Consider the following 27,454-nt stretch of genomic DNA (forward strand, 5'->3'; position numbering starts at 1 on the left):
TGCACTTTCACTTTAATTTATTTATCTTATTTCCTTATAATTAGTATTTTCAAAGAAATCAAATAATTAGCTAACCAAATTCAAAGAACCATTTTAGTACACTAAATAGACTAAAATTTGATGATTCTAAATGAGACCTTCAAACAATAATACCTACTGTAATTTCGAGTACGCAATCTCGCCTTTATCTTGAGATTGCAGAAAAAATTATTTTTGATAAAAACTCAACTCGAGTAAAACATATAATAAACAAGTATGTAAGGCAAATACAGTAGTGAAGAAACCATACTAAAAAGAAGAGAACATTAGCAACAACAACAGATAATATGATAACGAAAGCCAAGGCGGCGAATGAAAACAAATGGTGTCTAACTTACGCTTTCATCTATTCAAAAGAATGAAATACATATAGTGTAGCCTCCAACCTCTATACTACATAGTCCATCCATCCTGAACTTAATGTAAGTACCCTATTATATAGGTGCATCACAAATGTGTGGATAAATTTAGCACTATAATTTACAAGATGGAGAAACTTTTTCCTCAACCTATACCATGCTTCACTATTATTATTTGTCTTAATGTCAAAAATAATCTTCAGAAACCACAAACTGGGGAGAAAAAAGTTGATTTTTCTACCCCAAATATGTTGTAGTTCACTTTCTCAAAGATGATACATTCAAGAAGCTACAGGTTCAGCAACTCTGCCATTTTCAGCTGCAGCCAAACTATCATAGTATTCCACCAAAACCTTCCAACCACCTGGGCACATAAATCCATCCGGAGGGCTCTCCTTGTTCTTTGCAAGTGTTCGCATCTGAAAAAAAAAGGAGGAAACATTAATTGTGAGATATTGATTGCCAGGACAGCAGCAGAATAATCAATCTAGCATCGTATAATGTAATGAAGTTGGTCCTTCCCGAGGGTTGGGAGTGGAGTTGGATTGGGGGTGTGATGGGGTAAACCTTATGTTGCTCAGATTCTCCAACAGGACTGCCGCACCAGTGTTGGATATGAGCAACATAAGGTATAACACTGAAAGCCAATGGAGAGATGGAAACCTTGGTGCCTGAAATGAAGATAAAATCTTGAGGTCTAGAGGGGTCAAAGAAAGCCATTGCATTCTTAGTCTTGTCATATGCAGCCACCTACAAGAAAATTCAGTATTCACATTAGAGTTTGAAAATAAAAAGCAAAGACGTGTTGCACTTTAACCACGGCTAATTTGTTGCCATACCCTGAAAGGTAAGATATTCAGCCGTTCTAGTCCCGGAGCCATACTGAGGACTTTCTTGCCATGATCTGCATCATACAGATCTCTCTTCTCCAGAGGATGACTCATTCCAGCTGGGTCTCGTCCCACAATATAAAAGTTAGCACCTGCATTGATGCGAGCCTTTGCATGCCATTGCACCTCGGTTGGACCAGCATAGTGCATGGGGGATGGGAATATAGAAACCACAGTTGTCTCTGGATCAAGCACCCCATCTTCAAGTACCTGAGAAGAGATCCCGTCATATATAGGAGTTAGCAACACTATGCCAAGTACATAACTCAGATTGAGAAGGTGAGTCAAATTTTTCAGTGTAAAGGGATCAAATGAAACTGAGAACTTTTTTACTTTCTTTAGGCAGTCAATTAACACACGAATAGATACATTAAGAAGAAAATGGACGTTAGAAGGAACTTTGAGCAAAAAGGACTGTGAAAACTTGGCCTGGTGAAGGGGAGGAAAAACTCGAGTACCGTAGCGTTTCATTTGCTTTATTTACTGCCAAAAAAAAGAAGAAATAAAGGCGGGTCAACAAAAGCACAAACCTTCTCATGTTGCTTCATTCTCCAATGAAGTGGAACATCATCTGCTTTTGTGTAACCTCCGAGAGGATGAAGCAAAAGGACAGGATTCTTGTATCCCATCTCGAGAAGTCGCCGACGTGTGTCAGTCATCAATAGTGCATGGCCATTATGCACCGGATTTCTCAGTTGGAAGGCAAAAACAGCATCTGCATTACGCCTTGTAAATTCATCACGAAGTTCAGCAGGTGAAAGCCGGAACCTGTCAAGGCCATCATTGTACTTGACTGGATCTATAACTTTCAAATCGCCACCAATTAGCCAGTCTCCAGAATGAGTTATAGCTTCATCCACATAAGGAAGACCTGGGGCAGTGGTGCCCCAAGTTCTTGCTATCCGTTCTTCCTTGTTATGCTTGTAGATCTCGATACTACAATCACCAAATTGATAGGGAAAGACATCAGAGTTAAGAAAGACAGCAGTCATATGATGTTGCTGACAAGCAGTAATAAACATGACAAAATTTAGTAAAAGTACAAAGAAGCGGTGAATCAGTTGCTAAACAACCAATGCAGAATATCATTCTGATCAATATCTCTGACACATTCGAATATGTATAAGGCATTCGTTGAGTAGATCACAAATAGTTAACCCCTTTTGAGCAATTTCAGTCACTACATCAATAAAGAAGATTACTGATATTGGATTCAAGAAGTATATTCCATACAGAGATTCCATCAGTGTATCAAGTTGTTTGAGGCTCTCACATACTTACGATATTGCAAAAGAATTCTGAACAGATGAAGAGGAAATATAGGCGTCTTCCAGCTTACTACCAAAGTTGATTTTAAGCAATTGGGAACATGTCAATCTTTATAAAAGCAATCGGAAACAACCAAAAACGTATTTGGACGTGCAAAGTCAAAGCACATGATGAATTGCCATCCCTAAACAAATGGAAAATAATCACACTTCTGCCTTCTTATGAGCAATCTCGAAGGTTGGCGAGCCAATTGTCCCCGGAAAAAACATAATATGATGCTGATTCTTTTTGAGATTTTTCGAGAATGAACTTTCTATGCATCTTTAAAAAAAATCATAATTGTAACTGACAAAATAGTAAGAACAAGTTTTCCCCTGTCCTGCTTGTTATGCTTTATATTATGGTATGGGAAGCACTAAATCACGTTTAGTTTAACTTTAGACTAGGATGCTTGTTCAAATAAGTCAATTTCACATGGTAGACTACTGTGATATCCTATGTAAGAATTTTCCAGGGTAGACCTTCCCTTTGAAAATTTATTGGTGACAAAAAAAAACAGAAGAAATATATCAACAAGAGAATAGCAAGGAAACCGACAAAATACTACCTATGGAGACCCAAAAAAAGGAAATGTTTGTAAATCTTCACATTTAACATCAACATCTTTCTGAAAACAAAGGGATACCTTGGATTTCTTTTCCAGTTAACGCAATGTTCCAGAATAATAGAAATACCTTGAATAAGTTACTGCTTACTGGAAACAATTGTTTGTTTTCTTGAGTACCACTATGACATAAAGATTTAAACTTTGCCCCAAATCCTAAAGGAAGATTTACAACCCAACATATGTCTCCCTAACTGCCATTTTACAAATTACAACCATAAGTACTGGCATAAAAAAAAGTCCAACTTTCCTTTTAATAAGTCCCAAAATCAAATACAAAACACATGCCACTTACAAAGCAAACCATTAAAAAACCATACTTTCAAGCAAAAATATCTACATACAGTCAACACTTTAGTTTAATATTCCCTGTAAGCACACATAAGTAAACATAAACAAATAAGATTCAGATTTTGTTTAATATGGTGAACTAAAACATTAAATTAATAGTCACATCAATGATCAATGTATGAAAACAACAGTTTATTGGATCAAATTTGTTTTTTGATATAACTATGATATCCGAGCTAAGCTTTGCACACAACCATACACCTTTACTAATTCCACTACCTCCCATCAACACAACACAATTACAGATGACTTTATCTACTAAGACTTAGACATATGGGCTAGTCTCTTACATACTTGTTACCTTCTATCATCATAGATACCGGATAACTCTATCCACTAAGATTTAGACATATAAGCTAATTCCGTAGGTACTTGTATCAAGTAACTTTATTCACTAAAGACTTAGACATATGGGCTAATTATATGGGTACTTGCTACCTCCCACACCAAGTGACTTCATCCACTAAAGCTTAAACAGGCTAATTCCATAGAGATCTGCTGACCCCACCAACACAAGCAACAGTAACTCTACTCACTAGCCTGCTCACACCTCCACTAATCAGTGCACTACCTGCTACCACCCACCAGCTCAGGGCTACTGAATAACTCTATCAACTAAGACTTGGAGCGATGGGATGATTCCATAGGTATGCACTATCTCACAATGTAGCGAGTTGTTCTATTCACTAAATCTTGGACAGACTAGACCCTACCAGCACAAGCACCGCGTAGTTCTATCCACTGAGGCTCAGATAGATGGGAAAAATCACCTTTCTTGCCCCCCCTGCTTAAATTTAGTGATAGTTAAGAATAAAACACAGAAATTTCTCTTACTCGCTTAGAATGGCAATGGGATTGTTTTCATCATCAACAAGGGCAACACTGGTCGAGCCACCAATTAGATTCTTCTGAGAATCATCAATGGCGAGCACAATCGGAACCGACATGTTAACAACAGACCCATCTTCAAGACGAATTGAGTTAAAATGAAGAGTTTGGAGGAACTCATCTTCTCTCATAAACCCTTTCAATGGACTAGCCCATCCTTCACTTAACACATGAACCCATTCAAGATCAATCTTCGTAAGCTTAATTTTAGGCAATTTCAAAGCATCTTCTCTCTTCAATTCTCTTTGTGATTCCTCAACAAAAAGCTCCACAAGTTTGCCTCCATCAGGTTCTATCAACAACCCACAACGGATTCGGGTCCGGGACCCGATTGACCCGGTTCTTTTGGATTTGGAACGGCATGAAAAAGGAAGATTGAGAGGTATGGCGTAATGGGTTTTGGTTAAAGATTGAATTTTTGTTGGAGTTTTGAGGGATAGAGAGCTTATGGCCGCCATTGGAGTTGCAGAGAGCTCTTCTTCTTCTCTGTATTTTTAGGCTTTGAGCTACAAATGAATTTTAGTGGTTTCCATTTTTATAGGATTCTTTATCAATAAAATATAAATATTGGAGGGAGAATTTAGGAAATAAAATAATTATTGATTTCCTTGGACCACTCCACTAATAATATAATAAGGAGGTGCGAGAAATTAACGATGATATATTTAAAAAGAGCTATTAGTAGATCGAAAATGAATTAATGTTTAACGATAGGTGACTTGTTGAAAATATGATTTTAAATTGGGATAGATGATTAGTTGATAGATATAGATATTCTAGAATGGGTGGTTGTTATATCAAAATAATAATATATATTTTTTGTTCGAATTAAATTTATGTTAATTTTATTAGATGCTAGTATATTTTATTATCATCAATTTTATTATTGTTATTTCTTATTTTGATTATCTTCACTAATTTTACTATATGTATTTTTCTTTTTTTTTCAATATTTTCATCCTAGTAACTACTTATTCTTATATTCCTTTCAAATGTGTTTTAAAAAAATGTTTTCCTTAAATTGTGAATTTATCATAAACAATATTAATATCTTTACAAATTAAAAAGTTATTCTATCTATATTTCATGCTTCTCCAACATTATTTATGAAAACATATAGGTCATCTTGTTGTTGTTGTTTAATATCGATAGTCAAAGTTCAATAGCCGTTTGGATTTTTGGACAATGAGTTGGTGATTTTTTTTTAATTATATGGATAAAATTAAAATAAAATATGAAGGGAGATATTAATTGGGTAATTTAGGTAATAAAATATTTGATTTTTTTTGGTGCTAATTATACCAAATCACTGATATATGTCAGCAATGTCGAAAGACAAAGATCTATAGCCGTTTGAATTAAACAAAACAATAAAATATTTTTTTATTTATTTTCGCTCGATGTTCGAAGTTTCACATTAAAGTTCCTTAAATTTGAAATATGCGTCCAAAGCCTATTTGAGGCCTTGAGGGTGACACTTCCAACAACATTTTCTCTATATTCGAATCCGAATTCAACATTTCTGATTAAATGTAAAACACTCCAATCAATACATTATAAATAAATAATTAAAATATGATCATATTAATTTATTTATTTTTAAAACATGAAGTGCTTTCTACTTTATAGGAACCCTCTTTTATTAAAAAAAAGTTTTGAATTCAAAGTTGTACAAACAAAAGTACTATTTATTTTGGGGAAAAGTAATATATATATATAGTGATATAATTAAAGCACACATTTTTTATCTTTTTTCAAATTGAATGAACTTTGCCCTATTTTAAGGCTAGATTCGAACGTGGTCCTAAAAACAAACTTCTCTTCTTCACTATATTGGAAACAAGACAAATGTATTTTTAAATAAAATTTGGCCAACCAAGCTAGTCAAAGGCCATTCATTGAATTTAATTCAACATGATCCTTGCATTATATACTCCCAAACCATAATTTTACTTAGTCATGTTTTATTTCAAACATTCTCTTATTAATAACCATAAAGGTGTAATTGGTATGTAAAATTTTTTATATTTGATTTAAATATTAAAATAACTTTCCTGATTAAAGTAAAAAAATAAGCTCCATAAAACAACTCACAAGTTTATCGTCTCTGAACCCCCTATCCAACCATCATAATGTTTTGCTAACTTGTATATAAATGCGTTCGTAATATTACTTTTTAACAAACACTAAAAAAAAAATAAGAAACTCCTTCGTACCAAATACAACTCAATTATTTCTTTCTTTTGCACATAAAGGTGGAAACAAACTAATTATACCTTGATTTGTATCTTTTTTTAGTTGGATTATGAAGTACCACAAAATTATTATGTTATATTTCATTCTTTATTCACATAAGAAGCATACATTTTATGCACTCAACATGATAAATGGGGTCATGGAAGGAGATAGAAGAAAGATAGAATTATGATTCTCTCTCTTTCTTATCTCTATTTTTAAAAAAATGGGTGGAGAATCTTTGTTATTCTACTAATAATATAGAATTTTCACAAAAAGTAGGAGAATTTCATTTAACAGTACTGAGAAAATCATAATTTATATATTAGTCAATATATAGGAGTACTGAATTAGACAATGGTTTTCCAAAAGAACAAATAATTTAAAACAAGTTCAATCAATATTTGAAAACAGAGATACTAGTAAATACTCTTAACTGTAAAACCTGGAATTTGTAAGTTGTAAATTACTCAAATGCAACATAAACCAATGTCAAAAACATTTAATCCAAACTGCTGCAAAGTAGCTTTAGTACATTTGATATGTTGTGTGTATGGAGCCAATCTTTTGAAATAGTTCAGAATTAGTTCTGCCAGAATGATACTTTTCTCTCAACCCCAACTGCTAACACAACTAAATTAACTTCCTGTAGGACGACGACAACGGAAAAGACCGTATGTGGCATTGTAAAATTTGTCATCAGATACGATTATAACCGATGGACTTACTGAATAAGCTTCGAATGTACATAGCTTGTAGTCCACTTGCTAATATGAGCAGAAGATACTCTGCGACGGTGTAAAATATAACACGGTCCCTTGTGCTCTGGTTAGCTGCACCATAAAACATGCACGTCAAAAAAGAACAGTTCTATTTCTGTCTCGGTAAGACAGGTATTTCTATTACAACGAAAGGACAGAAAATTTTTATTATTGTTTCTGTTACGTTGTTGTTATGGGAGCCGGTACAGTTACAGATGGGATGTTCAGTACCAATCCTTATAGTACTGATCAGGGAGTTGATAAATTAATTCGGAAAAAAAAAAAAGCAAACAAAAAGCTGTAAGAAGACTTCTCATCTATCATAAGAACAAACGGATATAGTGTCTTTAAGAACACATTATGACTTATCAACAATGGTCTTGGCATAAACGTCCAGACCTGGTCAGTGCTTGGTGTGACCATTTCAGAATAAACCATTATTTGGTTCAAACATAAAAGAAATAGCTGCCTCTTTTGAGAAATATGTCATTAGAAAGTTAATCTACCAATCCAGGTGATAAAGTAAGGAATGATTGCTGAAAGGTAAGCACTTTTATACATATTCATCTTTAGAATTAGAAGTCAATTAAGTTTTCAATCAAGGAAAAGATTGAAGACTCACTACGACGATGACGAGAATCACGTGCTTTCAAGTAATGCTGCTCTGCTGTAACTGACTCCAATGCCTCTCTTAGTTCAGCAATTTTGACATTGACGGGGTCCAAATGTTCTGCAAAGGTCAGTAAAGAGTATAACTAAGAAGAGGAATGGACAGATAGGAAATATAACAAGCTTAATCCTAGCCATAAAAGAATAGTACTATAGGAAAGAAGACAAACCATCTTTAGCAAGGTCATGCTCATTGGAAATGTGTCCAATATGTATGTAGAACGAGACTGTTTCTGGCGATGAATGTGGATTATGAAAACAGAAATTGTACATCCCACTCCTTGGGGCCTTGAATTCAAACTTATCACCAGCTGTTCCCTTCATTGTGTGCACGACATTTCCTGAAGGCGATGTCACCTGCAAGAGTAAAAAAATCAGCAAAAGGAATACATCTTGGGTTTTATTTTATTTTCCACAAGCAGCAGCGGAGAGAGCGAAATCAAAAGAAAAAGAATGTACTCTCTGTTCTGTTTATGTAAAATATTTTCATTTTGAGCATATCTCCAACTTCTAAATTTTTTCGAGTAAATTGAGGCCATGCATATAGTAAGACATAAACAGTGAGTTCGACAGTTCCATTATTAAATCAAATTAGTTGCATGACTAATTTTTTGATCATTGGAACCATATCATTTATCAGTCATGCAAAGACATGGTAATGAGCTACAAACTAATTTGACACTTGTTGCATTCCCATGACTTCTTATGAGCACAAAGGACAACCATATTTATCTATTCCATCTTCAACCTTCCCAGTCAAGAATGATAGAAGATTGGTGGTTGGGAATAAGCTTTGCATAGAAAAGCTAGTGGGTTTGAGAATGTGCAGAAGAGGCTGTACAAGGTATGAGGTGCAGAGAGGAGAAGAATAGATTTGTGAAGAAGGATGAAGTAGTTGTATAGTGGGAGAATGGCTTCTGAAGTCACCAATAGTGGTATGACCCCCCACCCCCCAAAAAAAGGTGAGGTTCATTGAAGACGATAAAGAGGCACAGAGCTGAAGAGCGAAGGTTGGATAAGAAAATCTAGCAAGCAACCTGGAACTATTGAAATCCCTACTTGAGTAGTACCACTCTGTAAGATGTCCCAACAGCAATAGGCTTATAAGCTCACTGCTCAGCAAAGGATGCTTGAAAGATCTGTTTCAATGATGCATCTAGGCTGAATGAGACAAATGGTAAATCCTATGCTACATCAAATGAAAGGATCAATCCTAGCTGAGGGTTGTCCCTACAGATATCATCAAACACATAGGATCTAAGTGAATTTAATTAATCCAAACAACTAATTAAGTTACTCTGGCCTCTCGGATCAGATAAGATAGCTCTGTTTGACAAATTGGGGATGCAAAAGTAGGTAGATGCTCATAGGTCAGTCAGAGCAGAGCACATTCCTAAGCAATGACAACAACATACCCACTGTAGATGGAAATCATGACGTTTCTAGATATAGAAGTACTAACCAATCAAACTTATTGCCCGCTCGCTTAATCCACAAAGCTAGCTCTAGTACACTATGTTTCATTATAAGGATGCTTCTTAAGGAACATAAGGGATCAACGTCCAATGCAATAGTCTTATGGATTTGGAGCACTTAAGCACTGCTTTCAACTTTTAATTATGCTAAAAGGCAAAAACATCATTGCTTTCACACATCTCAAATCATAGGTTGACAATCAACTGCCTATTTTAGACTTATAAAAAGGCAAAGAGCAAGAATAAGACTAAAGATACAAAAGAGACATGAATTGTTTATTCAATGGGTGCAAAAGAGAAGTAAAATATGCTTTGATTACTTATATAGACCATTAAACATAAAACAATTTTTAAGCTCGACTTAGCTAATAGAAAAGATATTTCCACATAGAAAGTATTAGGAGGTTTTAGTGAAGGAAAATCATTTCGTTAATCATCTTTTAATGTCTTAGAAGTTAAAATCGGACATATGGTTTTCCTCCAGAATTACGTAAGAGACAATGTAGAGTAGTAATATTGATGTTAGCTTTTAGACTACACTGGGAGCATCTAGAATAGTATTTAGGTGTAGATGAAGTCATAGAAGAATAAGACTTGTGCTAGGTTATACTCCTGTCAAAAATGTTCATGTTTTCAAATGTATAAGCATTTTCCTCTCTTTTCATGATTTCCATCTTAAAACATCATCACAGGAAGGAAAAAATTAAGTTATTTTCCTAACCTTAGAGTAAATCATAGTCATTCTAAATGAACTTTGACAATTAACACAACAAAAACCTTGAAGAAACGAATACTTATTGTGGAATATATTCTCATCTGTGATCTTCATTCAATATGCCTACCAAAGAAATTTCGACTCGACTTCAATTTAAGTTGAAGTCCAGCAGTGGGAAGGGAACTCACCTTCAATTTCTTTTGTTCTTCTTCTCTAAGTAATCTAAATAGAAGAGACCTTGCAGCTATATGTATGATGTAGAAGAAGATATGTACATGCAAAGCTAGGAAGAATTGCTTTCTCAGAAGAAGAAGAAAGCAAATATAAAGCTGGAAACAAAGCAAAACCATAAGACAAAAAAGTTTTTTTGTTTATAAAACAATTATGATCCAATCACAATTGTTCTAGAAACTAGTTGCACGAAAAATTAAAGGGTGATATGGTTAATTGAAAGGAATTGTATACAAAGTCTTTCCATTGCTCCAGTTATAGTTAACAAGCGAAGAAACTTCCTAGTAACATTGAGTTGCAAGAGCTATAGTGTTCGAGGGAGAAGAGCTGTTGGGAATGCAATCGAAGGGTTCTATAACATCTATATAGGGAGGATGTTGCTTGGAGTCTTAGACGGGAGGATGTAAACTTTAGCAATATATTATTAGCAATACATTATGAGGAAGGAGGGGGGGGGGTATAGCGATGGGGAGGGAGTGGTTGGAGAGGAATTAACGTGAATGATTTGTAAGTACAAAAGAATTGTCTTAGGGGCAAACTCCCAAGCTTTTGAAGGTTTCTTATGGCATTCCTTCAAAAATGTCAAAGAGTTCCGTCAAAAAATGATATCATAGAACCAATTCTTCATGAAAAATGGCATATATCAAAAAAGACGTAATACATCTTTCCCATTATTATAGTGGAAAGTGTATCCACTATCAAGAAAGAACTTCAAAGCTAGTAGTCTAATAAGAAGCATCTATAAAATTCTCGCAAAGTTGCTTTCTTTTGTAATGCTTTCATGGAAGGTAGGCACATGCAAGGTTGCACATTAGTTGCAAACAAGTTGGTGAACTCTAGATTTAAAGGGTGGGAAGAACCTGAGGACTGAGGAAGATGGTCAACATCAGTGCTTCAGGTGCATAAAGACGACAACATCAAGCAAAGAAACCAGATAGCTTCTTAAGTCAACTCCTTTTTACATATTAACATCACTTTTAACTTCTTCATTTTTTTGTAATTTCATGGAGCACTTTGAAGATACTACAAATTAACACACATGAATAGTTTATTTTATTTTTGATGATACTACCTCGACTATTCCACCGAATACCTTCTACCACCCCAAAACTTAGCCAGATAGGAGAAATCACCTACTCTTTCTTTGGGTTTGAACCTAAAACCCCACGGTTCTCCTCCAAGCTAATCGACCACTATCAGTCTACACAACACCCTCAGGTCAGATAATTAGTAGCTTTTTGTATATTAGATCATTTTATAGGGGGGATTTATCCCTTTTCAATCTGAAATTGCTTGGAAATGCTTTAATTTAAGCAGAAGATCTAACGAAAACAACCTGTCTATCTTAATCTGTATACATTCTACCCTTTCCAAATCCCTCTTGTTGGATTACACTGGTATGTTGTGTTTGTTATCCCTTTTGAACCTATAAAAACAGGATCTGACAACAATCAAACTAAATCAACTTCACATTTCAATCAACTAAGCACAAAGATCAGGAATTTATATACTTCAGAGAAAAGGGCAAAAAAAAAAAGTCATACAGTGAAATCAATGCCGGGATGATCCGAGTTCCAGAAGATATCATGATCTACAACAACGAAGTTCCCCGAAATTGTATCTCCTTCATACAACACGTATTCCTGAACACACTCTACGTCGTTTACCGTCACCGATAACGCCGATAGGTCGCCGACGAAGCTGAATAATAAAATAGCTACCAAAGCTAATACCTTGGAGCACTTCACTCCGTTTCCGATTTCCATTCCGTCCGACGATTAACAATTCGTTCTCGCCGGAATTTTGGTAATGCACAATATTTTTTGGGGAATTGGGTCACTGGAACGGAGACGTGAATATGACGTGCGGAGATGGAGTTTTGACTTTTTTTTATGCTGCGTGACAAGGTTTTTATATTGAAAAGCTACGACTGGCCCGTTCGGATAGACTTAATAAAAGTAGTTTTAAAAAAGTACTTTTGAAAGTGTTGAAATTTATTTTTAAAATAAGCAGTTATGTGTTTGGATAAAAGTGTTGAAGTTGCTATGCCAAACGTGAAAAGGGAAAAATGGAAGAAAGAGATGTTAGGGTTATGTGGGTAATTTGAAAATTGTATAAAAATATTAAGGGCAAAAATATAAAAATGTGGTCAACTTAAAACAGCTTATAAGCTAAAAAAAAAGCATCCTACCCCAACTTTTAACTTTTGGCTTTAAATAAGTTTTTTTTAACTTAAAATAAGTTATTTTGAGTATTGCCAAACAGATAAATAAGTCAAAAACCAGCTTTTAGGTCAGTTTGACCAGCTTTTAAGCTGAGCCAAACAGGCTCTAAGCTAACACTAGTGTTTATTTTCGGCGGCGCGTGACGTGCGTGCTATTATAAATTTCTTAATTTATTTTATGAGTACTTAAAAAATAATGATTGCAAATTTATTAAGAAATTTAAAGGAAATAAATAGATTTGTTGAATATATTTTACGTTAAATGTCATGTTGAAAATATTTAAAAGAAATTTATATGAAGTAATTATTAATTTCTGAAATAATCTTCTCAATTTTGGTTTGAAAAGTTCTAACACAGTGATTCAGGAGTCATAGTGGAGCTAATCAGCACTAGTCCCTCGTGAAATCAGATTTAAAAACACGTTTATGTATTATACCAATAAATAATGAATCTTCAATTTATTATTTTCTATAAATATTAATTTTTATTGCAAAATACATCATACACTTGAAAAGGTTACAAATATATTATCATTTTATACACAAACCTCTTTATGCATCATTTTAACTATCGAAAAGCCCAAAAAAAGTAAGAGGAAGAAGAAACGGGGAGGATTACATGAAGAATCGAACTCTCACCAACAAAGTGACAGTTTAGGCAGTAAACCAACGCGAATCTTTCGAAACCAAACAATTATATGATATATTTTGGCCATAACTCTTGAAATATGCTCTAAGCACTTTCTGCAAATCCAACTTGTAGATTACCAAAGTCAAAAACAGTGTGGTATGCTCTCAAGAATACATCTCCAAGAACCCTACCAACATCAAGAATTTCAAAATCATTCTCGTGGACATCGCGTGCAAATGAAGAGGTGACACAATATTCATAATTCGCGCCAAATAATTTAACTTGTTTTACCAGAGGGGACGTCGTGGATGCACATCCAAAGCTGTAAATCCACTAACACAGCGAGTATCATGATTGTCTTCGACTCTGATAACATACTATTACCAAAAACCGAGCAGAAAGTAGTTAGTCTGTGAAAGATAACAGAACAGATGCCTAAGTATAACATTGCTTCTAGTATGCAACATTGTAATGGCACGTTAAACTCAACGAAAAAACCCATCCTTACACCCTACGAAAAAGTTTACTTAGTTAATCGAGCTTTTGTTGTAGTTAACAGTAGTCACCTTGTTGGTCCTCTGATCCACCAGAACAAACAGAACATAAACTAATGGCTATGGTTTCTCTACTACTTCAATAAACTTCCGCGCAAAATTTGACATTCTTAGAACCCAAAGATTTTTAGAAACATACAGTAATTTGATCTGTGTTGTAAATAAACGAGACGATTTGATAACAACTTACTTGATCTGGAGAAAGGGGGAAAGGTTTTTTCCCAATGGTAATTGTGATATGTGGCAGCGAAAACACATCACAGTTGATATACGATTTTCCTTGAGGATCCGGGAGCTTCTCACACAGCTTCAACACAGAATAAGAGTAATCAGATGCAAGTATAGATATCTCTTAAATGGATTTATGTTACTTGAAATGTTGTCGGATGTGTGTCAGATTCTTAAACGTTATTCACTTTTTGGAGAATCCGAGCAAACATAGTAATGGATTTACCTGATTAACATATTCAAATGCTTTTTCCTTTGTTGTCTCTTTTCTAAGCTCAACTTGCATCCAGAAAACTGTCATCTCACAGAAAGAACATAAACCACTCTCATCATTCGGTAGCTTCTCCAACTTTGAACTTCTAGCTACCATTTTCTCCTCAACATGGCTGCATACGTTTACAATGAAAGTCTCGGTTTCAACGTTATAATCCTATATCATTCGAGGGGAAGGAACTCGAAATTCTAACCTCACACCAAACGTGCCATTACGTGTACAAATACCAATTCTGTTGCAAATTCTTTCAGGTTGTAACTGCAGGGACAAAGAGTGAAATGTTAAAAGAATTTGATGTGTAAAATATTGCATACAAAGTTGAGTCAGGAACTGTGTTACTCGGGTCATCGCCTCTGGACCAGTGTCGGATCCTCCAAATATGAGGTCCGACACACAAAGGTGACAGTTTTTTGAAGGATCTGAGCAACATAGGCTAGGTAAAGACCATCTAGAATCGATGAAAGAGCAAAAACAACGAGAACCATAAAAAGAGCTTACGCCTGATACTAAGTTTTCCCAAATCATATTTCCATAATTCGAGAAAACAGTTTTACATTCCATACTAACAAATCCTTCTGCTCCAATAGCATGATTGATTTGAGTCAAAATAGTCTGAAATCGAGTAAATACATATACGGATGAGAAAAAAACAGAAAAACTTCACGAATAAGATTAAGAAAAATGAGCAATCGTTATGAGAACACATACAGTCGGACCAGCTAGAAAAGACGTTCCAGTATCCACAATCGCTGGACAGCCACCTTTACAAAGACCTGTGGTGGAAAATAACAAAAGTCACGTCAGCTTTTAGGTGAGACAGTCACACGCTTCAACATAAGCTTTTACCTGTTGAATTGTTTCCGATAACAACGTCCCCTATTTCAATCTGGAAATTGTAACAAACTCGAGCAATAAGAAGAAAAACACTAAACAACATGCATAAAATACTCTACTTGGTTTAATTAGTTACCTCCCAGTAACCATTTTGAGCAACTGGGACATAAGTACGCTGACCCCTGAAGCGAGTACTATCCACCCCTCCGAAGAGAATTTCACCCCCGAGCCTAGATTTAGTATCTCGATTCAGCCACACCGAGAAGATTGGCTGAGTAACAATACGTTGAAGCAACATATTATACCTACCAATATCATACTAAATTAGTGCACATGATCGGAACAAAAATATGTTCTCCATCCGTTTCAATTTGTTTGTCTTACTTTCTGTTTTAGTCAAAAGAATGTCTTTTTCCTCTCTACTTTCTTAAACTCCGTGTGAAGTCAAAACCAGACAAACAAATTGAAACGGGGGGAGTATAAGATTCAGCTATCAGTTAGAGATTCAGCTGGCTTCAGTCAAACAAGCATTAGAAATTTGGCGAAAAACTAAGTAATACTAGTCTATGAACAAAATAGAGATGTTTACCATACTGGCGTTACTCGTTCTGCAGCAGCATCCTGAAATCCTAGTCCTAGTACCCCATCATATCGTGCACTCAAGAATGTGAAAAATCCTTCCCGCGTTACCTCAGTGAAGACCTGATAGATTTTCATTTGAACATTTAGCATTAAGAACATACATACAACGTGAAGCTACAAAGAAATAAGATTGGCACCTGCTGATTTATGACAGAACTCCCAACTTTAACGTTGTCTTGGCTGAACATTCCGCGTACTGATCTAGTTCCAAAAGGGATCTTACTAGGATTTCCTACAGTACAAAGCCAAAAGATTTAACTGAACCTATGTTGTGTATAAAGATTAAATTATATTCAATCGAAATAAGGATAGTTTTGAAGTCAATTGGCTAAATACCAATTTTTGTATATGTAGTCGATAGTCTTGATCTGTACTTGGAACGAAGATAACAAGCGATCTGCACAAAGAAAAAAGGATGCTTACAGGGGATTGAAAACATAGTTAAGCAAACAAGAGTGTGCTCTCTCGCTAAATGCTTAAACTTTTAACTGAGATGATCACACACCATGGTAACAAAAAGGACTCGCTAATAGCTTAAGCTTTTAGTTGAAACTACAATGACGTGCACAGTTTCATAACAAACTTACAGAGAAAATGCATTTGGAGGAGGGGACCCAAAGATTTGAACTAGCAGTATCCAAAACAACAGCAAAATGTTGAGGAGGTGAACCGATACCGATCTCTGCGATATACTGGACGTCCATATAGTTCTTCACATAAACTATTTCATCTCTAAGAGCTCCAAGATTCATATTTGAACCTTTATGATTATGTTTAGCATAAATTCTTGCAGCCTTGATGCTATGAATATCCAAATTTCTCCTCTTTAACCCGATTCGTATCGTATTATTAGCAGATGCATTATTGAAGCCAAAGGCAGAGGTACATAAACTCCATATCACTAATGCTGCAAGTAAAACTTTGATCTTCATGCTGTCCACAAGTTCTCAGGCTCTACATAGACAAACAAAGGTGAAAAAAATCATTAGAAGTATAAAGATATAGCCCTCACGTCCAGTGACGGAATCAAGATTTTCACCTTGAAACTTTCAATATATGTAAACTTAAAAAATTAAAGAGATTCAATCTCTATTAGACTTGGAAAATAGATTATTATACATGTGTACTGATGGAAGATAACAAATACCTGTAGAATTAGTCGATGTGCAAGGCAAGCGATGCAAATTAACTCCGAAAATACATGAAGGGTAGTTAGTATTTATATATGTAGGAAGAAATTTAGAAGCGTGATGAACATCCATCATCATGGTAGCAAATAAGTCCACTTTAGGAAACCAACATGCAATTTCTTCTAATTAGTATACATTGCTAACTCTACGCTTGGCAATGAGCAAAAATTTAGTCTATTTAGGTAAGTCGTGAACGTAACTTGTGAGATATTATAACGAAAAACATGACAAGTTATTTCAAGTGTTAATTATTGAATTTCAAGTTTAATGTATAAATACTTTAACAAATTCTTTGACAAATATATTATTTAAACAAATACAACTGAATTCGATCGAATCCAAATTTGATGTTGAGCATGAGATATATAGATGAATTTGATAGAAGATCTCAAATTCAAATAATAATATAATGATAAATAATGGAACGTTAACCCTCGAATCATCTCTATGCTATACAAATTTCCCTTCAAACGCAAACTTAGTCTTAGTTTTCTATCCAAAAAAACGTATATAGTCCTTTAAAATGACTCAGTTAGTTTGAGCTTGTCGCATAGAACTTGCCTAGTGAGATTTACATCTCCCGTGTAATTTGCAGGCTATTGCAAAGTGATGATTAATTGCAAAAATGCTAATTTATCCAATACGCACAAAGTGCTCACCCGAAGAGCAGAGACGGCTGATTATAATAAAAAAGCATACATTGTTCAAAAATACCCTTGGCATCATGTACATTTCTAGTGGACAATAAACATCTAAAAGAGATTTTAGAAAACTTCGAATATCAGATAATTATACATTACCAAAAAAAACACGAAAACTATGTAATATTTCACTACTCAGATCTAACATTAGATGTTCTAATTTGCTCTCCAGCGTCCGGAGGTTGTTGTGGTGGGAACGCCTCCGGCTGTCCAGGTGGTGATATAGGTGGTTGTGGTGCTTCCTGACCTGACGGAGAAGTGTTCGGTGGATCGGAAAATTCAGGACTACCAGTCCGCGGTGCGGTTGGCGATGGCGATGGCGATGGCGTTGGAGGGTTTTCACCTGCAGTTCAACTATAGTGTTAATATAAGATTTATATCTAATAGTTTTAATTCGTGTAGGAAAAATTACTCCGTATACTTTATTTAGCTTTTCGATCAAAGTCAATCTAACTAATTTTTAAAATATATTAAAACTAATTTAAATATATTACAAAAAGTAATTACAAAGTTGCAACTCTTTCTTTTAACGGGGTATGAATATTTCTCTATTTATTCATAATTTAGGTAATAATAAATGTACCATTTAATTCCGGCTTAGACATATATTATAGCTAGATAAATAAATATTTAAATACGTATAAAACTAAATATATGAACACAATATGCATAACTTTTAATAGATACTGATTAATCTAAATTCATAAAGTTTAAATTCTGAATGAACGATTATTGACCTGGTCTTATCGGTGGAATAGCATCGAAATCTGGCACGAACGGTGAATCCTCCACCGCCGGCGGTGCATCGGTCGGTCTGCTAGTATTTGGTGGTGTTGTGGTAGGAAAATCAGATGGAAGATTTTCCTTGCTCATTTTTCTAGTAAGTCCAACCGATATATTTAACTTTTGAACCACAAATATTGAAGATCTTGTATAATATTTCGCTGAAAAAACTCTTAACATTTTTTTTAAATTATTATTTTGGTAATCTATTTGGTAGAACAGGAATATTGAGATATAATTTATTTGGTTTTAGCACAAATTTTTTTTTGTAAATGTATAGGATAGTCCAAGTGATACGTGTTATTGATGAGACACCTTTGTATTTGATACGTGTATTCATGAGACACGTGGATGCCATGCACTCTGACACCTGTACTAATTCAAATAATTTGATTGGTACATTTTATATTCCAATATGTATGTATAATAATATTAGAAGAAATTAGTAAATTAAGAGTAGATTTATAACATCAGCATTTTATTCTTTCAAAAAAAAATTAAAAGCTTAAATTGTTTGAGAAAATATACTTTTATTTTTGTTCAATGGTTCGATTCAAGGTTGAAAGATGTAAATTTTTCATATATCTTTTTCATTGACAAGAAAATGAACAATTTTATTTTATCCTCAGCACAATATGCAAAAAAAAAAAAAAACATCAACAGGATCTTAAAAGTTGAAAGAGGTGTAGTAACACTCGGTGCCTTCTAGCCAAAAAAATGAAAAAAGAACATAAAAGCATCTTCTTCATTAGCTTTTGATTCAAAATACTTAAGTAGTTCGTTCAAAATTCTAGCTCCGACACTGAATCATCAGAAGATGATGGGTGGTGGGACATCAGGCTGCGGAACCTGCCACGGTTCAGGTTCAGGCTCCCTCGGGGGCACAACATCCGGCCCGGTGGGCGGGACAATCTCCGGTGGTGTTGGAGGTGTGACATCCGGCCAACCAGGCGGAACAATCTCCGGTCCCATCGGAGGTACAACATCCGGCCCACCGGGTGGAACAAACTCAGGCGGTGGGCCAGGTATGTCTGGGCCCACTGGATCATTATCGGGTGGGCCTGGAAATTCTGGGCCTGGGCTTGGAGGTGATAATGGTGGTTCCTTAGCAGGCTTTTCTGGTGGTATCTCTATAGGTTCTAAAACAGATAGGTCATAATTGTTGCAACTTCTTATAAAATTTGGGCCGTTTATTCTTACACTTTTAGCCATTAATGGAGTTGTACAAGTTGAGTGATAACATGAAATCGTCTTCTTCAAAAAACTGTGAGAAATGGCCATTAATACAGTACTACTCATCTCTTCTTTCCTTTTGGAGATTTTTTTTTTTTGGAGTGAAGAAATGAAAATAATACCTAAGTAGTAATATTTATTTGTTATCATGACATGACGACACGTGTGCATAGATAGAGCCACGTAGCAATAATCACAATGGATCCACCGCTTTATCGAACACATAAATCATTGGACGTTTATCTATTAGCAAAAATAAAATAGCTAAAAAATCTGAACGTTAGTAATGCATACAACTATATTCGTGTGCATACAAAGGTCGGAAAAAAGACAAATATATCCGAATTATTATAAATAATATGTAGATATTCTTTATCATACTTTTGAGATATTGGTGATTATATTGTTTAAAAATTAGAGCGTACATATTCGTTATATTAACGGATATACACGTGTCATATCTTATCCACCAATTTGATATCATATCAACGGATAATATTGTTTCACATGTCCTTATTTACTCTTATGTTAGAATGAAGGACATATATATTCTAATTTTCGAACGATAGGAGATCAATGTGTCAAAAGTACGACGAATGCAATAATTCGAGATATATTATCCTACAAAATAAAATTCTAATTGAGATTGCATGAATATAATATTTGATTATAATTATATATCTACGTATTTTTAAGGCTATAGTTGTTTTGAATGCGTAAGTAGTCAACTGTATGTGTTTTCGTAAGGTATAATACATAAATATATTATTTAACTTGATTTTACCTAATAATTCGTGCGGTCTCAGATTAAAATCACCTAATGTAATATTTTGCCAGATTATCAGTATCAAGCCCACAGTAGGGTAGTTCAAGGGTCTATTGGAATTTGGAAACAAGCTCTACCTGGGATTATCAGTTTCACTCGTAGGATTACACTGAAATTTACCAGATGATATAAACTTTGCAATACAGAATATTCAAATCTTGTATATCCTTGCAGGAGTCAATTGTCATAGCTATTAGAAAAGGTTCAGATGTGCCAAAACCAGTAGCTCTTCAAGGAAATGCATATGATAAAGAGTATGAACTACACATAAAAACTTACAGCAAGGGCGTGGAGTTTCATATTATCTTCTGTGAATACAGAAAAAGAACATATTCCCTTTGTCTAGGTTGGTGTTTTGCCAGGAACTTTCTGTGCAATCCATCCTAAACCATCGTATAAGCCGTCACCAGTCAGGGCACTGCAGGCTTGTATATGCCAATCGTGGTTCTTGATGCTATGAAGAGAAAGTGCATCAGTTATCTCTGCAGGGGTCATGGCATCTTTAATATCCTGTTTGTTTGCAAACACTAGTACAACTGCATTTTGCAGATCCTCGTGTGGAAGCAACCTGAACAGCTCGTCTTTCATAGTGGAAATACGGGCTCTGTCACTGCTATCGATAACTACAATGACAGCATGAGTTCCGCGATAGTAAGTTGCCCATGATGTCCTCAGTCTTTCTTGCCCACCAAGATCCCAGACCTGATAAAAACAGCAAATAGAAAGAAAGGATTATGTCCTCATTTATTTCTCCAGACATAATTAACCTGCAGTCTTTTGTCAATACACTTCTTCAATGGCGAAAAAAAGTGAGAGGATAAGGGTAACTTATAATATACGGAGTACAAATCAGAGTGCAGAAACAAGGACCCAATGATGGTATCGCAAGGTCTCTTTCTTTTCTAACAAGTGCGTTTTCACAACCGTTAGATGCTTCAAGCTGCTTAGTAAAAGAATTCCCTGGCTTCAAGAGGAAGAAAGTGTATGCTCAAAAACAATCACGGTACCAAGGACAATTATTTCTCATCAGTGGCTACTGAAGGCCAATACACTATTGATCATAAGAGTTCCTATCCAAGTCCATATAAAAGAGAAAATACTCCTTACTGTTTGGTTGGAGTATAGGGCACACTTGAATCAGACTAGACCACAACTTCAAAACTACTCAATGTAACATGAACCCATAAACCCAGTGCACTAGATATAAATCTGCCTCAAGTGTCAGCTAGAAGCAAAAGCATGTCATGCATACTAAATTCAATCAGACTTTCAAAGTAAACAAATATCCTCAGTTATTCTGGTTGTTAAGAGGGGTTCAGCAGAAGTAAACCTTTTTTTTGTTAGATAGGTTCAGCAGAAGTATTTTCTTGGCTCTAGCATTACCAGTCCGGAGAACCAAAACAATTTTACTATTAAATGGGGTGAATGCAAGACAGTAAATCATCTTGATATCCAATATGCTTACCTACTTAGTGACCTTAACAGTTGCCAGTGGCACTCACATTAATAGCTGATAATGTTGAGAGTTGAGAGACACACATGTAACTAGGACATCTTTCAACAAGGGCAAAAGAAGTAATTTGGTCAAAAAAAAAAGATTGTAGGTTTTGGGGTGATTCAGAAAATAGTGGTAGTCATTTTTCAAGGAAAAGATATCTTTGTGTTGTAGACGGTTTCATTTTCACAGATTAAAAAGTCATCAGAATTATTTCATTCAGAGAAATTTAGAAATTCCAGTACTTCAGGGCCAAAAGGTACCCTTACCTGCTCTAAGAAAATGAACTTCTTCTTTATTAGGTGGCCTTTATGACCATAAGACCATTTAACTGTTTAAGCAGATGAACGTTTCCCCATTAGAAATAATGGGTCCACAAAATTAACTATTTTGATTAAAAGACACAAGAGCAACAACAAATACTACTGAATCAACTTCCACAAAGATGGAAAAGAATGAGAACACTATAATTAGTGTCACCATAACCCGCCTTAGTTAAGAATCTTATTACAGGCATCACAGGTTCGAACCCTGGCGCAGACAAAGTGGAGAAGGTTAAAACTGTTAAAAGTAAAGAAGGGTAGAGGGGTAAGCCCATTATCCACAGCATTTCGGTCCATGTGCCACTGGCCCTCGGGATTTCTCGGTTATCGAAAAAGAAGAATCTTATCGTGTAAAACCACACTATCAAGGTGTCAATTGTTCTGGGAGAACACCATTTTGAGAAAAAGAAACAGCACTAAAGATGATTTCACGACTTGTCATCATGAAAATAAAGTTGCACATTACAAACCTACTTCATCTGTTTAATATTTCATGTGCTGCATCAAACAGCAAAATAATTGAATAGCAACATGGGACTAGAAGGACCACTCAAATCACTCATCACAGGAGATCCAATTATGAATTACCCAAACTAAGAATTTTCATAGACAGTTCTCAATTCACTCGAGGGCTGAAAAAACTAAAGTCAAGGGATGGCGCCCAAAATCCTACTCTGACAGATGTCACTAGACTGGAAATTGAGGGGGTAGAAAGACTGAAGGACAGCATTTACCAATTTGGCGCCCATGTAGATAAGTATTTAGGGCGCTCTTGGTAAGACGAATATCATTTTTATGACGAAGCCAATTTTTCTGCTATTAAGAGGGGGAAATTACTTCTCTCACTTAGGACGTAAGTCATCTTTCTTTCTGCTATCTTTAACTCTTAAGTTCATACTACTTGCTCCAACTACCACATAAATATTATTATTGATCTTCAGTAATAAAAAGTTCCATCAAAACACTATGCTTTGCTGACACCATTATAATATATGGAACATACTTTTTGCCAAAAACTTATTTTTCCATACACAAACCGAACACTAGAAAAACACTTTCTACGAAAACATAGATGGAGAATTACTTCCAACATATCGAATACTTCTACCCAAGTACATATAAGTTTAATTTTTCTATTTGTTTTACCTTTTTGGAGCACTTATATATTCCAATCAGCATAGATGATCCGACTCTTCGCAATCATGTGCTTCTTGTGGAATTCTCTATTTTCTTATTCATACTTTATGTGTCTTTCTCCCTCATCACATCAATAAATTATAAGAAACTGTGATCCATCTCCGTCATCAGCAAGCATTTGTAGATTAAAGAACTGCATAACTTGATCTAGTCCTGTCAAAATGATCCTCTTCTATGATGATTAACCCTTTTGAGTTAAAAACTGGACAATCTATTGCCTTCCTCATCCTTCTTCTACCTCTGCTTCTTCTTCCTCCTCCGCGTAGATTCTAAAATACTTCCCACTACTTCTCCCTCATTTCATCCATCAGTTAGACTAACATGTGATACGTTTCCTCAAAATTTCTGCCAAAATCCGCCTCAAATGTTCTAATTCCCAACAACTAAATTTAAGTTGGTGAATCCCTATATTACGGACATCTGTACTATCCTCGGTCACTTAATCAGATTAAGTGATATTGAAAACCATCATGTACACAATCAACTAATAAAGGATGGGTTCCACAGAAACACAATCTTCAAATTATTATTGTTTTCATAGACACACTTGTACATAATCGTATTTTTCACTCACACTATACTTGAAATAACAGAACAATTTCAAATTAAAACGAAAAATAAAAAAATGTTAAATCTGACAAGCTAAACACTGCAGCTGAATATGAGTTTGTCCAAACAAACCTTGGGAAATCATAAAAGAGAATTTCTTAAATGATTCCAGATTGATACACGTTAGCTGCTGCTAGCCTATTCTATAAACTATAAAGTAAATATGTGGTCCATATCAGGGTTATTTTCAATGTAGGGGTCATGTTCTCATACTCCAAACTATAGGAGAATTTGTCTAATAGTAATAACATCTCATTAACCACCATTCCAGGAGAAACAGATAAATTCTTCATTCAAGTGCTAATCACTAGCATGAACAAACTGAGCTCTTCCCGTTAGCAACCAGAACCTTCTCAAAAGCATGTTAGAAAATATCCATCAGTTCACTTCTGAGCACGTATACCAAGTGAAACAAGTAAAGCTATATGATATATACTAAACAAATCTCCTCAACTTGCAATTACCATTTATATATATGGATCAAACCAATTAATTTGTAATATATCTGTTAAACAAAAATCATTTTTTTCTGAGCACCCAAGTGTGTGGTAACGTGCAATTTGAAGTAGTTGGAAATTGGAATTGAAGTCCATGGGAGACATGGGTTCTAATCCCAGCATGAGAAGAAGCTAAAGCTATTTATTCCCATCTGTCTGAGATTAACAGATATCCAGTGTCACAATCAAGGCTGAATCATTACCAAACTAAAATAGCTTCCTCAATCGCGATGATTGCTTATGCACAGGCTATTACGAGTTCAAGACAACCCTCTATGAAATTGGTGCAAGCTAACCCAGAAAGTACCCTTTTATAAAATCAATCCTTCTTTATGAACATAACAACTTTATACTACAATTTCATGCATAACCCTTTTTCCTTTTTGATAACCCTGGTGTATGGCCTAGTTACCGCGCAGTTTGACAAATTACACTAGATACATATGACCTCCCATCAACAACATAATAGCAATTGGTACCACATAACTCTTTCCACTAAGGAACAACTTTATACTACACTTTCACTAATAAATCTAATTCCATGTGATACCTACAAACTCCCACCTGCAACATAATAACAATAGGTACCAAGTAACTCTGTCTACTCAGGAACAACTCTATACTTCAATTTCACTCATAAATCTAATCCAAATGATACCTACAACCTCCGACCAGCAACAGATACCAAAACTCTCTCTATCCACCAAGGCCACCAAAACTAGGACATATAGGAATATATCACCGTCACTGCTAGGATTTAATCTAATACCTCATAGTTTTTACCACTTCATTAATCACTCAACAAAACAAAAAAAGCAATATGAGATTCAGATACAGTGTTTGCTCACCTCAAATCGTATGTTCTTATAAACAAGCTCCTCAACATTACTACCAACAGTAGGATTGGTAGTAACCACCTCACCCAGATGCAACTTATAAAGCGTCGTCGTTTTTCCAGCATTATCCAATCCAACAACAATGATCTTGTACTCTTTCGCCGGAAACATCATGAACCAGAATCTCGATACGAAACCTCCCATAACTTTTACAGATCTGATCTAAAACAAAAACCGATCAAAGTTGATTGATTCAACTTTCAGATTCCAATGAAATCGTTGATAATCGGAACTAGAATCGACGGTGAAAATTCGTGATGAGTACTCGAATTTTTTATCAGAGAATTCCTTTTTTGACGAAGAAATTGGAATTTTTATAGAGTAGATTATTCAAAAAAGGATAAAAAGGAAGACGGAGACAACAATTATTTTATGCTGTTAATGCCAGTAAAGATAAAATACTATTTATTTTGATGAACAAAGTTATTTGGTGTTAAAAAAAAAAAAAAGAATATTCCTCTTTTAATAGAATAAATTGATTTAATTATAGTTTAAATTTTATTGTTCAACCAAAAGAAAAAAGGATGAAGGAACTTTTGTGAAATCAAAAACACTTTATGCAATTTGTTTTTGATAATCAATAAATTTTATAGGATCAATTTTAAATATCGTTTTAACTGGAGATTATAATTATTATTTTAAAAAAAACTTTAAATAAAAATAATAGAAGACACGACAAAGTAGAGAGACAAAAAGCATTACAAAATATATAATATAAAACAAAACATTATAAATTTACACATCTTTAAATAATTAAAAGAAAAAATAGGGAGCTTCAAAAGGCCATGAAGAGGCATTCAAGTTTTACACTATGCTAGTGTGGATATCTTAATAGAGTAGGTATTAAACTCTAAGACGATTAGAAATTGAAAAGATTAAAAAAGACTTGCTAACGATATATCTAATCGTATGCGTAATTCACAATAAAAATGGAATAGAAAATTAAAAATTTAATGAATGTAAATTTTTTATATATAATTGTAAGAATCAATTCTAACATGTTCGAATTATAATAGTTTCAACTTAAATTGTTACAAAGTCTAATTTTCAAATTATTCAAATTATTATTAATTTCAATAAATAGTTATGAATTTGGTTCTCTTTATGAGATTTATGGATAGTTTGTCCTATTTTGACTTCAAACCTTCAATTTGGGCTTACTTAAAGATTTATGCTTGCTTGTTGCTAGATTTATAATACTTTCTAAACTATGGTTAAAATTTGAAACAAACCAAAAAGTGGCTACTTGGTGTAAATAATGGTGTCCATAGTATTGCTTTCAAATTTTAACGTTTGGTTTTTTCTCCACCAAATTCTAAATAACTTTTTTTTACTACTAGACATAAATTTTATACTTTAACTTTTTTTTTTAACAGACATAAATTTTATAGTTATCATACTAGTAAAATAGAATTTTATAAATAATATAATTTTTTTTTAAAGAACTTATGTCCATTAGATATAAGTTTAATTGTTAAATGACAAAAATAAAGATCAATTCATTTAAAGAACCAAAAATAAAAATCAACTTATTTAAAACATGAAACGATTTATGATATTTATTAGTAATTTTTGGCTTATCACGAAAAATAGTTAACGTTTTGAATATTTAAATTTTATGATTGAAACTTCAAATTGACCGGCTAATGATATGGTGTAATATGCATATAAAGTTACTCTTTTTAATCAGAATGTCTTCATTTAGGTTTTGACTAAGAAAAATTTGAGGGAGTGCTTTTCTCAAACGGATCTTTAAGGCTTATAAATTCGC

General features: G+C 34.4%; 5 protein-coding genes across 5 annotated transcripts; all 5 read right to left on the reverse strand.

Moving 5' to 3' along the window:
* Positions 1-305: 305 nt before the first annotated feature.
* On the reverse strand, positions 306-5,003 carry LOC107014438 (ATP sulfurylase 1, chloroplastic-like). The gene is made up of 5 exons (XM_015214348.1): positions 4,407-5,003; positions 1,819-2,224; positions 1,238-1,498; positions 1,062-1,148; positions 306-817 (listed from the first exon to the last, which is right to left on the reverse strand). Exons 1-5 carry the CDS (start codon positions 4,916-4,918, stop codon positions 680-682), a joined length of 1,404 nt encoding a protein of 467 aa, XP_015069834.1. The 5' UTR covers positions 4,919-5,003; the 3' UTR covers positions 306-679.
* A 2,095-nt stretch (positions 5,004-7,098) lies between these two features.
* LOC107012121 (transmembrane emp24 domain-containing protein p24beta3-like) lies at positions 7,099-12,473 on the reverse strand. Its single transcript, XM_015211859.2, has 4 exons — positions 12,091-12,473; positions 8,296-8,482; positions 8,079-8,186; positions 7,099-7,528 (listed from the first exon to the last, which is right to left on the reverse strand). The coding sequence occupies exons 1-4, from the start codon at positions 12,310-12,312 to the stop codon at positions 7,395-7,397; spliced, it is 651 nt and encodes a 216-aa protein (XP_015067345.1). The 5' UTR covers positions 12,313-12,473; the 3' UTR covers positions 7,099-7,394.
* Positions 12,474-13,275: 802 nt separating this feature from the next.
* Positions 13,276-17,218, reverse strand: LOC107012412 (aspartic proteinase A1-like). The gene is made up of 14 exons (XM_015212254.2): positions 17,081-17,218; positions 16,521-16,887; positions 16,270-16,330; positions 16,071-16,165; positions 15,881-15,993; positions 15,428-15,596; positions 15,304-15,343; positions 15,166-15,230; positions 14,956-15,069; positions 14,651-14,715; positions 14,410-14,569; positions 14,146-14,262; positions 13,693-13,778; positions 13,276-13,588 (listed from the first exon to the last, which is right to left on the reverse strand). The coding sequence occupies exons 2-14, from the start codon at positions 16,863-16,865 to the stop codon at positions 13,504-13,506; spliced, it is 1,515 nt and encodes a 504-aa protein (XP_015067740.1). The 5' UTR covers positions 16,866-16,887; positions 17,081-17,218; the 3' UTR covers positions 13,276-13,503.
* Positions 17,219-17,826: 608 nt separating this feature from the next.
* On the reverse strand, positions 17,827-18,846 carry LOC107014150 (swi5-dependent recombination DNA repair protein 1 homolog). The gene is made up of 2 exons (XM_015214006.2): positions 18,562-18,846; positions 17,827-18,167 (listed from the first exon to the last, which is right to left on the reverse strand). The coding sequence occupies exons 1-2, from the start codon at positions 18,785-18,787 to the stop codon at positions 17,956-17,958; spliced, it is 438 nt and encodes a 145-aa protein (XP_015069492.2). The 5' UTR covers positions 18,788-18,846; the 3' UTR covers positions 17,827-17,955.
* Positions 18,847-20,770: 1,924 nt separating this feature from the next.
* Positions 20,771-26,081, reverse strand: LOC107015348 (ADP-ribosylation factor-like protein 5). Its single transcript, XM_015215595.2, has 2 exons — positions 25,636-26,081; positions 20,771-21,368 (listed from the first exon to the last, which is right to left on the reverse strand). The coding sequence occupies exons 1-2, from the start codon at positions 25,825-25,827 to the stop codon at positions 21,009-21,011; spliced, it is 552 nt and encodes a 183-aa protein (XP_015071081.1). The 5' UTR covers positions 25,828-26,081; the 3' UTR covers positions 20,771-21,008.
* Positions 26,082-27,454: the final 1,373 nt, after the last annotated feature.

Source organism: Solanum pennellii, chromosome 3, assembly GCF_001406875.1.
Source record: "Solanum pennellii chromosome 3, SPENNV200".
NCBI classification, from domain to species: Eukaryota; Viridiplantae; Streptophyta; class Magnoliopsida; order Solanales; family Solanaceae; genus Solanum; species Solanum pennellii.